We start from the raw sequence: 12,328 nt of genomic DNA, 5'->3' as shown, positions 1-12,328 counted from the left end.
ATCCTTTTATTACATTTTCCTTTTTTCCCACCATACCAAACTACTTGCTGTTCCCCAAACACACCTTATTTTCTCATGCCTTCTCTAAAGTCATGCAGTATCTTCACCTATACCTCTCCAGTCACCTCCCCCTTGGTCCTTTGTTTTGCTGAAAAGTGCCTGTTTATCTTTTATCAGCTGAATCATTTCTTTCTTCTGTGAAGCTTCCCCTGACCAGCACCCTTCACACTTCCCTCCTCCTCCCTTCCCCCTAGACAAACAACAGATGGAGGGACTATTTGTAGTTTGTCATATCACCAAGGGTAGAGAGAGAAGCCAGGTAGATCTGCGAGGGCATTTCTTCTGTAAGAGAGCATGTTAAGAGTCTGCAGAGTGTTGAAATAGGTTAGGCTCAGTGAGAGCAGAGAGAGAAGAGTGAGAGATATCTGTAGTAGTAACATTTAAAGGGCAGGGAGCAGATGAGGTGAGAGAAAGGGGAAAGTAAGTGTAACATGACTCAGATTTTGATCCTGGCTGACTTAGAGCAGGTGTCAGCAAATTTGTGCTGTAAAGGTTCAGATGATAATAATAACAACAACAACAATAATAATAATACTAAGGCTTTTGGGGCCATAGGGGCTCTGCTACAACTACTCATCTCTGCCACTGTGGCACAAAAGCAGACATAGACAATATATAGATGAATTCATTTGGCTGTGTTGCAAGAAAACTTTATTTACAGGAACAGGCTGAATTTGGCCTGTGGGTTATAGTTTGCAAACCCAACTGAGAGGATGGTGGGTCCTTTATCAGAAATAGAGGTTCCAGGAGCTGAAGCCTATTTACAGATAAGGGAAAACTGGCAGAGGTGGGGCTTAATTGAATTTGGATGTGTTGAATCTGAGATGCTGGCATGAATTCCATGTGAAAGTGTCCAGCAGGCAGTTTGGAATATACAGTTGGAAAAATCAGGAGGGAAATACAGATTTGGGAGTCATTGTCACAGGAATGACATAGTTTTACTTTAATAATTTCTTCTATAGGAGTGTAATCTATACAAAACATTTAAAAGATGTGAAGTTATGCTTGTTACAGTTCCCAGAATTCAAAGGCACAGCTAACTTCCAAGTGTAGGTCATTTAAAGGAGGTCTGCAGTTTGAAACTAGCAAATAAGGAATCAGAGGGCCCCCTAAATGTCACTGATTGGTCAGTGACCTAAAATAAGTGACGCTAAAATATTGTCTCCTGTGGCATCTTGAAAACAAACCAAATAAAGAATCAAACCTGCTCTTTATCCTGTGTCTCTGTCCTTCTTAGCAGTAAACTGAGCTGGAATCATGGGAGTCATTGGAGATTTCCCATCCTCCCTTTTGAGCCTCCTTGCATTCATCTGGTTCATTTCATATTTTTAATGTTTCAAATGCTGATCTTTCTTCTTCATTACTGGTGCCTTGTTTTAGGCCCTCCTCAGTTTTTGCTTGAATTGCTGCAATAACCATTTTACCCTTCTTCTAATCTTTGACCTTACCCTATACTACCAATAATATAATATTATTATATACTAATAATCTCTATACTAACCCTCAGTCTTGTGCATTCTCTTCGCTGTTTGCCATTGATTTCAGAGATCCAGTTGAAAAATTTGTGCTTCCCTTCCCTGCTAGGCTCTACTGGTCCAAAAGATCAGGTTCCAAGAGGGAGAAGGCTTTCATGAGGTCACTTTTGCTTCCTTGAACCAAGACCATCTGTTAGGCAAGGAAGAAGAGCCATCCTTAGCAGGGGTAATTGACCCTAATTATCAGGAGACACAATAGGGCTGTTGTTACACAGTGGGGACAGGAAAGAATATATTTGATTCCCAGATGATTCACTAGGGTGTCTCTTGCTTCTTTCCTAATTTTGATAGTAAATGGACAAGTGCAGAAGCCAGGTTCTCTATTGTCCGATTATGACAGTAAATAGACAAGTTCAGAAGCCATATTTTTAAGAAGGTCATGGGGCTCTAAAACTCAGGGATGAGAGTCAGGGTCACCACATCATGCGAGCCCCGTAGACTAGCAGGAGTGCTAGTTAAAGATGAGAGTAATCTAGAATTGGTAGTTGAGCAAGGAAATGATAAGCACTAGTTGCAGCCCTGAGACTATCTGTAACCATGGAGGCTGCAGTTCATTTTGTTAGCCTTCCTTAGGTAAGTTTTCCCTGGAAAAGAGACCATCCAGAATCCTGGACGAACTCTTCTCAGATGGGAGGAAGCAAGCAGATCTGAGGGATGCAAGGGGTAAACTCTAGTGGATGCTGAGGTGCACAGCCCAGATCCTGTCTCCAGGACCCAGGCACCCATGCCCCCACCTGTCAGGAACTGACTGCTCCAGGCTGAGGCCCTCCTCAAGGTAGAGAGGCCTAGCCCCTTGCTTCAATTTGGGACATATCTAGAGAACCAAACCAGCCCCAGGGCTCCGTGTGGGAGTGGCTGGGGCCTCTGCTGCAGATGCATCACAGTTCGACTTCTCCCCCTGCCCAGTCCTGCCTCCCTCACTTCCTTACAGGTATTGTTCCTGAGGACACTCCACAATAAGCCACCCACTTGCAAATCTCCATCCCCATATCTGTTCCCCTGGGATCTCAACCTATAACATACACTATTACAACATTTTCCATGTTGATATCTAGGGAGTTACCATTTCAAGTAAGCACATTTTTTATTAACGAAAATTGTGCTCTTGATTCTTTTGAAGTTCAGAACACATAATGCTTATTATCTATTGCAGCCTCTCTGCTCACAGGCCTGGCTAGTTCAGCCACTGACTCATGGCCTCTCCTCAGGCACATCAGTTAAGATCTGTGGTCTCATTTTAAACCAGCCAGGAAATTGGGCCCAAACTCCAGACTGGAGACCTTTGAAAATCATGTTAAAGCCATATTAATTCAATTTCTGTGACTTTGGTTATATTTCATGCTCTATTTTAAGCTGTCACTTTTTAATCTTCCTGATTTTCATTGTTTATTCAAAGATGAATGATGCACTAGAACCTTGATTATATCAGCTGAACCAAATGTGTGACATGAAAGCCATGTAATGTTGAAAAGGCTGCCAACCAAATAAGATTTCCCAGAATACAAAACAAGTGGAATAATGAAGCCCAAGTTTTGTCTCATGGACACTTTACTGCAATAGTCAGTGATGAAGATAAATGTGGTCTGAAATTGTGTCCATGTTATGTATTCGGTCAACACATCCTAATATGGAGGAAGAGCACTTATAAGGTAAATATCACCCTAGGCATTTGGATGTTTGGCATGGCAGCAGAACTCCCCCAGTACTGGCTATAAGACAGCTTAAAAACTCACTCAGGCCTCTAGCATCTACATCTAATGTTTAAGGAGATTGATTTGTATTACATGCTTCCAGTCTATTAATTTTACATCATATCTCAACCTTAAACGTTTCTGTGCTTCTTTGGTAAGATTTTTGTTTGGAATTAAAGGTCTAGAATTTTAGAGCTGTCTTACATTACACTTATTGACTGCCTGGCTTGCCTTGCCTTCTGGATTGTAGACTCTCTGTGGTCAGGAACTGTGGCTTATTCTTTTTTTTTAAATTCTGGGAGTTTCCTGTGAGCTCGGCTTCCTCAACATGGCAGCGCCCTTGTCTGTGGAGGTGGAGTTCGGAGGCTGTGCGGAGCTCCTGTTTGACGGTGTGAAGAAACATCAGGTCACCTTGCCTGGACAGGAGGAACCCTGGGACATCCGGAACCTCCTTGTCTGGATCAAGAAGAACTTGCTAAAAGAGCGGCCAGAGTTGTTCATCCAGGGAGATAGCGTGCGGCCAGGGATTCTGGTGTTGATTAACGATGCCGACTGGGAACTGCTGGGTGAGCTGGACTACCAGCTTCAGGACCAGGACAGCATCCTCTTCATATCCACGCTGCACGGCGGCTGAGGGCCCTTCTCTGTGCCTGGGCCCCCTTGGGGTGGGGAGAACAGAACAATCAGACATCCCCTTGGGCCCTGCTTCCAGATCTCCCTGTCTCCCTTGGCTGCTTTCTTCCTTCCTCTGTCCCGTGAGCTCCCTCCAGGCAGGGAAAAGAGGCCAGGTGCTAAAAATGAGCCTTTCTCAGACACGTGAGCAGGGGAAGGCAGGCAGGCGGGCAGGCGCCCGAGCCCGGCACTGCCTCTCCCAGCAGCTGAGGTGGGGGAGGGTGCCCCTCAGTCTGTCAGGAGTGGAGGGGTCTGTGCGGCCAGGTGACCCTGCAGCTCTCTACTCCTGTGTCTCAGTCTAAACACTGAGTGACCGCTGACAAGGCACTCCAGCTCCTGGGCCGTGGTGCCTTCCTGGGGGAAGATGAATGGATCTGAATAGCTGATGGCAGGCCCCTCTCTTCTCAAAGATTGGAGGGGTCTCCGCCTCAGTTTCCCCATCTGGACAGCAGAGGGCTCTGCCTGTCCCCCACTGATATCATTGTGGAACCCCAGCTGGGGTCCCCTATTCAGTGCTGCCCCCCCACACACAGCAGCTGCTCTTCCAGCCACACCCCTCCTCCTGCTCCCCCATCCACAGCCCTTGACCCTGGCTGGCCTCCCCCAACACAGTCCACCAGATGGGCTCCTGAGACCCTCCTCCCGGCAAAAGGCTGCCAGCATGCAGCTCATTCCGCTGAGGGGGGAGAGAAGGAGGGTGTGGGCTAAACCTTGGACTGGCATATAGAGGTTTGGGGGGGGTCGATGTGCCTCAGTTTCCTCCTCAACAACTGAATTTTTATAGTATCTGAAAACTGGGGAGATACTTGATGGCACAAATGTACACTTGATCTCCTCTCTCACCTTCTGCAGGAAGCAGGATGGGGGCAGGCAGCACCTGGTAGGCAGGATGGTTCACCCCTCCTCCCTCCATCCCTTCTGGAAGTCTTGGGGCCTCAGTGCCTGCAACAGCTGGCCTTGGGCAAATAAAAGCCTAGGTTGTTTACTGAAAAAAAAAAAAAAAAAAAAAAAAATTCTGAAGTCTCCTGCATAGGAATTTGTGGGCAATATGTTAACAATAAGTCATGCTGAGTTTAATTAGGACTGGCAGAGCATTCAGAACTCAATTAGCTGAAACTTCTCATTTTTGAGATGAAGAAACTGAAGCTCTGAGCAGTAGGAAATAAATTATTTATGGAAGGGCTGAGGCAAACCACATAATATGCACTAATTAAAATGAGAAAATGTAAGAACTCGAATATGACTTATTTCCAGTCTGTTTTCGTGCAATTACTTACATCTGACTAGAAAGTAAATTGCCCATTATTAATTAAGGAACCTTGCTTGTTAAAAGGCACCTCTTCTTACAGGATACCTTCTTGTAGTTATACATCTTGTCTGATAAACTTCTATTTTCTAAATCATTTTTCTATTTTCAGTAGAAAGTAAAATATCTTAGATTCATTCACATTAAGGGAAAATTTGATGATTTCTTCCTGCTTTAAAGTAAGTTCTGCAGACTGATTACCATCTAAACCTTAAAGTCCTAAATGAAATGGATTACTAATCTGATCTTTGGAATGTTTTGGTAATTAACAGTTGTAGATATTAGATGAAAACATTTAAAAAAATATTATAATGTAAGTTTCCATAGCAGTTTCTTAGGTGATACTGTGAAAAAATTTGTTTACTTGCTTTCTTGGTTACCGCTATATTTTCTCCTCCATTGGGCATTTGCTTTGTCAAATATTAAATAGAATTCTAGAACAAATTAAGTGAATTGTAAGCTTAGAGACAGGCTGCCTTCATGGCATGAGACCTCTGTATTTGCACGGTCCCAGGCTTAGAAACGCCATGTGCTTGTTTCAATGTTCTGCTGTCACTTTCTTAAAAATTCTTAAGAATACTTTAACAAGGACCTGCATTTTAATTTTGCACTGGATCCCACAAATTAAGGAGCTAGTCTTACTTAGAAGTAATTTGAAAACCATCAAATTCTTATCTTTCCTTCACAATTCTAATAAATATTAAAAGTATTTCTTTTGTAAAACTTCAATCAAAGAATGCTCGAGAATTGAGATGTTAGTTGAGACTTGATCCCTAACACTTTTTTTTTTAACTTTCTTTGAGCTAAATGCATTCAACTACTTTTCTGTCTGTCTTAGTAGATATAAAAGGGAATTTTTTTGGTTGATGGAGGACTTTGTGTGTATTGGTTATAATCATAGGTTTGAAGATATATAAACCAGGATGAGTATTTCTGGAATGGCCAGAGAACTTCACGTGTCTAGAAACCAGATCTATCACATTCACAACTTTTCCCTAAGGTTTTGCACAGTGCATGGCATACATTAGGAAGAATTGCTTTTCTAATGAAATCCCTGGCTTGTATAGACTTAATTATGAGTATCCTCTTCCTCCTATTATTAAATGTAGAAAATCAAAGTGAATTAATATTGCTGGTTATCTGGGACCTGGTTAAATGAGATTTTACTGAATACTATGTCCATTGTTGGGATAGGTATCAAAAACTATCAAATTTGCAAATTTTTGTACAGAATTCTTAGATGGAGGGTATGGGAATAGAGGAATGAGATTTAGAGAACATGGAGCATAAGGAAGTAAGAGAAAGAAATTGATAATGCCCAGATAAAAGGAAGCCCCTGATACGACCTTATAATTTAAGATTCAAATGAATCACATGTGCATTAAGAGACTCAACTTTCCTCCTATTCTCTCCAAGGATTCCTTGAATGAAAGGAGGGTTACGTTTCTTTGAGTCTCTTGGTTCTGAGTTCCTGCTTCTGCTAAATCAATTGAGTTTGAAAATTATCTTGCCTTGTCCTCAAATACTGTCCCTTTTCCATGCCATGGCTCACCCTGTGGGGACCTACAGAAATGGTAACGGTTTTAATGAGGATTTGGGTTATGGGAGGGGTTATGCTTTTCACAAACACAGACACTTTGAATTCGATATTAATATGTTCTCATTCTTAAATGTCCTTCTGCCATCCTAACAAGGGGAATTTCTCACTGAATAACATTTCTCCTTGGGTTCTAGTCACCTGCCATGTTACTCTGTTCCCTCGCTCTCTGGTCCATGCTCATCCCCTCCTCTCTCCTCTCTCACTATTATCCCAATCACTGTATTCCATCTTCTTCCAGACGACACATATTTATACTCTCACACTAGTTTTATTAATAAAAACTGTTCTCTCCAGGATAGGAACTCTGGTGAAAACTGAGGAAAACAGACTATAAAATACATACTTACCCTAAATAAAAGTGGAATGGTACACATAGTTCTTTGGCTTGCTCCGCTTCCTCAAACATCTTTTCACTCTTTTCTTATCCTTCACCTTTCTGTTACATTTCTCTTAATCATAGAAGAAAACATTGCTGTGACCAAGAAAAAATTTGATGAAAAATTTTATTCTCACATTATAGCTTAACAAAATCATGTTTTTCAAACCATACAGATGAGTTGTATAGTAGCAAACTCATAACAGTCAATTAGTAAGGATTTTCAGAGTTAAAGACTGGTTTGTTTTATTTTTCCACTCATTTAATTTATTTCACTTGTTAAAGCATTTTATTGAGGTATAATTAACATATGAAAAGGTGTACATATTTAATATATACAATGTGATGTGTTTGGAGATAAGTGTACACCCTTGAAACTATCACCACATCCATGCCATTAACATATCCATCACCTCCAAAAGTTTCTTCCTGACTCTTTATTTATTATTACTTTTTATGTATGACAAGAACACTTAACATAAGATCTACCTTCTTAGCAAAATTTTAAGAATACAATACAGTATTGTTAACTATAGGTTATGATGTACAGTACAGATCTAGGATTTATTCAACTAGCATAACTGGAACTTAGTACCCTTTGACTAGTACATCCCCATATACCCCTCCTCCCAGCCACTGTTAACCACCATTTTATTCTCTGCTACTATCAGTTTGACTATTTTAGATTTCTCACATAAGTGGTACTGTTTAGTATTTGTCTTCCTATGTCTGGCTTATTTCACTTAGCATGATGTTCTCCAGGTTCATCCATGTTGTCACAAATGGTATGACATCCTTCTTTGTCGAGAGATTTTATCCAAACGAATACTGAATTTTGTCAAATGCTTTTTCTGCATCTATGAAAATGATCATATAATTTTTATTCTTTATTCTGTTAATGTGATGTATTACATTTCTTGATTTGCCTATGTTGAACCTTGCTTTCCAGCGATATATCACACTTGGTCAGGTGTATGATCCTTTTAATGTGCTGTTGAATTCAGTTAGTTAGTATTTTGGTGAGGATTTTTGCATCTATGTTCATCAAGGATACTGGACTGTAGTTTTCTTTTCTTGTAGTGTCTTTGTCTGGCTTTGGTATTGGGTCATGCTGGCCTGATAAAATAAGTTTGGAAGTGTACCCTCTTCCAGTTTTTGGAGGAGTTTTGAAAGGATTAATATTAATTCTTCTTTAAATGTTTGGTATGATTCACCTGTGAAGCCCTCTGGTCCTGAGCTTTTCTTTATTGGGAGGTTTTTGATTACTGATTGAATCTCCTTATTTATTATTGATTCAGGCTTTCTTTTTCTATTATATACAATCATTTAAAAAATTTTTAGATTCCACATATAAGTGGTAACATACAGTATTTTTCTTTCACTGTCTGACTTATTTCACTATGCATAATACCCTCTAGGTCTATCTACACCATTGCAAATGGCAGAGTTTCATTCTTTTTATGGCTGAGTAGTATTCCATTGTGCATACTACTACACACCACATCTTCTTGTCCATTCATCTCTGGATGAATACTTAGGTTGCTTCCATATCTATGTTATTGTAAATAATGCTGCTATGAACATTGGGACATCGGGGTGCACGTACCTTTTCAAATTAGTGTTTTTGTTTTCTTCAGATGTATGCCCAGGAGTAGAATTGCTGGATTATATTGTAGTTCTATGTTTAGTTTTTTGATGAACTTCCATACTGTTTTCCATAGTGGCTGCACCAATTTACATTCCCACCAACAGTGTAAGAGGGCTCCTTTTTCTCCACATCCTCACGAACATTTGTTATTTGTAGACTTTTTGATGATAGCCATTTTGACAGTGTGAACTGATATCTCATTGTGGTTTCGATTTGCATTTCTCTGATGATTAGTGATGCTGAGCATCTTTTCAGGTGCTTGTTGGCCATATGTATCTCTTCTTTGGAAAAATGTTTATTCAGGTCTTCTGCCCATTTTTTAATTGGGTTGTTTGCTTTTGGATATTAAGTTATATGAGCTGTTTATATATTTTGGATATTAACCCTGTATCGGTCATATAATTTGTAGATATTTTCTCCCATTCAGTAGATTGTCTTTTCACTTTGTCAATGGTTTCTTCGCTGTGCAAAAGCGTTTAAGTTTAATTAGGTCCCATTTGTTTATTTTTGCTTTTGTTTCTTTTGCTTAGGAGACGGATCCAAAAAAAAAAAATTGCTACGATTTATATCAGAGGGTTCTGCCTATGTTCTCTTCTAGGAGTTTTATGGTTTCTGGATTTATACCTAGGTCTTTAATCCATTTTGAGCTTATTTTTTTTATATGATGTGAGAAAATGTTCTAACTCCATTCTTTTACTTGTAGCTTTCCAGTTTCCCCAGCACCACTTATTGAAGAGAGTGTCTTTTCTCCATTGTATATTCTTGTCTCCTTTGTCAATTCAGGCTTTTTATTTCTTCTTCAGTCTATCTAGGTAGGCGTGTGCTTCTAGGAATTCATCAATTTCTTCTAGGTTGTCCAATATGCTTGTGTATCATTGTTCATAATAGTTTCTTATGATTTTTGTTTCTATGGCATTAGTTATAATGTCTTCTCTTTCATTTAGGATTTTCTTTAGCTGAGCCTTCATTTTTTTCTTGATCAGTCTAGCTAAGAGTTTGTTGATATTAATTATTTAAAAAAAAAAACTCTTAGTTTCATAGATTTTTTTTTCCATTGTTTTTTTGTTCTCTGCTTCATTTATTGATGCTCTAATCTTTATTACTTCCTTTCTTCTGCTGACTTTGGGCAGGTTTTGGAGCTTCTTGGAAGGGAGGGATACACAAAAATTTTATTTGGGGGTGATTTATACAGTGGTGTTTGGTGTTTGGGCAGAAGAAAAGGGATCTACAATGACACAGTAAATTAATACACTTTTAAGAGATTCTTGTGAAATACTGAAGTATCCTTCCAAACCAGACAGGGCTACTTACACATTATTCATGTCAATAAGAGCATTTAAATGGAAACTTTTCTGAGGATCCAGATGCATACTTCATGAATTATACCTCATGAAATGAGAAAGCTTAATTCAGTTCCAGTGATTTTTAACAAGGGATGCATTTTCAAATTTGGAAACAAGCTATAAAATACTGTAATGCTCATGCATTACATTGATCAGTGACGATAAATGATTAGAAGAAGGGAAAGGCAGAAACACATAAGTCTCACCTGAGGAATTTTTCAAATGAGTAGATTCCCCACCTTCTGCCAGAAAGTATGACCACTATGTCTAGAGAAGAACAAATCCACATGCAACAAGCACAGCAGATGAATTTGATGCAAATGGTCCACAGTCTGAGTCACACCAGAAGAAACTCTACCTGGGGTAAACAGTATAAAGAGTGTCTGTTTTGCTTTTCTGTTCAATTTTTCAGGTCAGTTAGCATGGTTCCATCCTCTTCTTCAGAGATATTGAATCAGAACATTCATGGGTGTGATCCCAAAAGAGATCATTTTAAATGCTACCCAAGGGGTTATAATAATCCATTAGTTTCCTGTTGGATTTGGAATCCAGTGTTCCAGAGCAGTGTTTCTCAAAGTTGGTTCAAGAATCACTTGTATCAGCACAACCTGGGAGCTAGACAAAATATAGATTTCTGGGCTCCTTCTCAGGCTCATTGAACTCAAATTCTCTGGGATGATGTCTATGAAAAAACAATTTTTAGCTAGATCTGTCCTTGTTGTTTGAGAATATCCTGGAAAACTAAGTTTGTTCCTGGTAAAACAACAAAAGATCAAAACTAAAGTAAATGCAGTTATAGAACTGGCTGTCCTATCAGGAGGTATGTGAAAGATTCTGATCAGGCAGAGTATGAAGACCAGCAGGATGCCAGGTTCATACTAGATGAGTATAATAGAGACAGGCTTACTTGAGAGTCTGTAACACAAGAGCAAAGGGAAAATGGTGAGAATCGGTGAGAAGCATCACAAGAGGACACAGGGGTCTCTCTGGGGAGTTCTAAGGGCTGTGTTCTGAGTAGAAGGATGAATTCAAGAACTGCAGGGCTCACCCTCAGAGTCAAAGGTTAGTCACAGTATAATGAGAGGACTTTTGTGAGATATCTTCCTTGGCATTTTCTTAATCAGAGCTCTTTGGTTTGAAAGTAGAGAACCATTCAGGCTAGTTCGAACAAAGGGAAGGTTACTGTAAGGATGCTTATGGAGTGAAAAGTGGATGAAATCTACAAAAATGTAAGGGCTCAGTTTTAGAGATGGATGATGGTATTTCTGGATTAAAGGAGTCTTTAAATGCCTACAAACAGAAACTTAAAGACTGGTGCTTTGCCATTAACAACACTCGCTGCTCTCGACCTGTCTGGAGCATTCTGGCTTTTCTGCTTAAAATGAGTATTTCTTTCCTTGATTTCCATTCAGTTTTTCAAACTGGGAATCTAACTGGCTAAGGCAGTTGTGTTTGTTTCTCCAAGTTGGTCATCCTGTGGATCAGTTTGCCATCACTGGTTTAATTAATTTGGTGAGAAATGGTGGGGATATGGAGTAGGGGAGCAGCCACATGATTCAAAATCTCTTCTTGGGAAGCAAGGGGGAGACATATTTCTTTAAACCACAGAGGGTGAGCAAGAGACAGCCAGAGTAATAAACATGTTTGGGCCTTTCTCTTTTTAATTGAACCACTTACATACACATTAATTTTCACCTGGGAACATGATAACTTTGCTTGACATCTCACACTGGGGCACATGAGAGAAACAGAGAAAGTGACCTGGCTAGAAATTCAGAGAAAAAGCTAGAACCCCCTGATATCTGGACAGGATACTTTTGAGACTCAAGAAGACAGTCAGAGCCCACTGTGGCCTATATGTCAACATATTTGTATACCTTAGGATTAGGTCTGTGCAAACAACTTGATAGATTTTTAAATTTAGTTATTTAATTATTTAATTAATAATTATTTATTTAATTATTCTGTGGAATTCAGGTAAGTATGTGTGATTTCAGACTATGCTTCTGTTCCCTTCTGCCAATTGCAACACTCTGATGGCTCTGGTTTCTCAAATCTTGCTAACATAAAAATGACTTTTTATGGGTACAGTTCAGT

The 12,328-nt window shown here is 39.7% G+C and overlaps 2 protein-coding genes across 2 annotated transcripts in view; one reads left to right on the top strand and one right to left on the bottom strand.

The window, feature by feature from the left end:
* Positions 1-3,591: 3,591 nt before the first annotated feature.
* On the top strand, positions 3,592-4,057 carry LOC133089656 (ubiquitin-related modifier 1-like). Its single transcript, XM_061187750.1, has one exon. It carries the CDS (start codon positions 3,615-3,617, stop codon positions 3,918-3,920), a length of 306 nt encoding a protein of 101 aa, XP_061043733.1. The 5' UTR covers positions 3,592-3,614; the 3' UTR covers positions 3,921-4,057.
* Positions 4,058-10,564: 6,507 nt separating this feature from the next.
* FBXO4 (F-box protein 4) overlaps positions 10,565-12,328 on the bottom strand; it is a 326,410-nt gene continuing 324,646 nt past the window's right edge. The window contains exon 9 of the mRNA XM_061187749.1: positions 10,565-10,589. The gene's annotated coding sequence lies outside the window, so the exon portion shown is untranslated. The remainder of the gene's footprint in view (positions 10,590-12,328) is intronic.

The sequence above is a fragment of the Eubalaena glacialis genome, chromosome 4, assembly GCF_028564815.1.
Source record: "Eubalaena glacialis isolate mEubGla1 chromosome 4, mEubGla1.1.hap2.+ XY, whole genome shotgun sequence".
Taxonomy (NCBI): domain Eukaryota; kingdom Metazoa; phylum Chordata; class Mammalia; order Artiodactyla; family Balaenidae; genus Eubalaena; species Eubalaena glacialis.
This window is presented reverse-complemented; position numbering and strand designations above follow the sequence as displayed.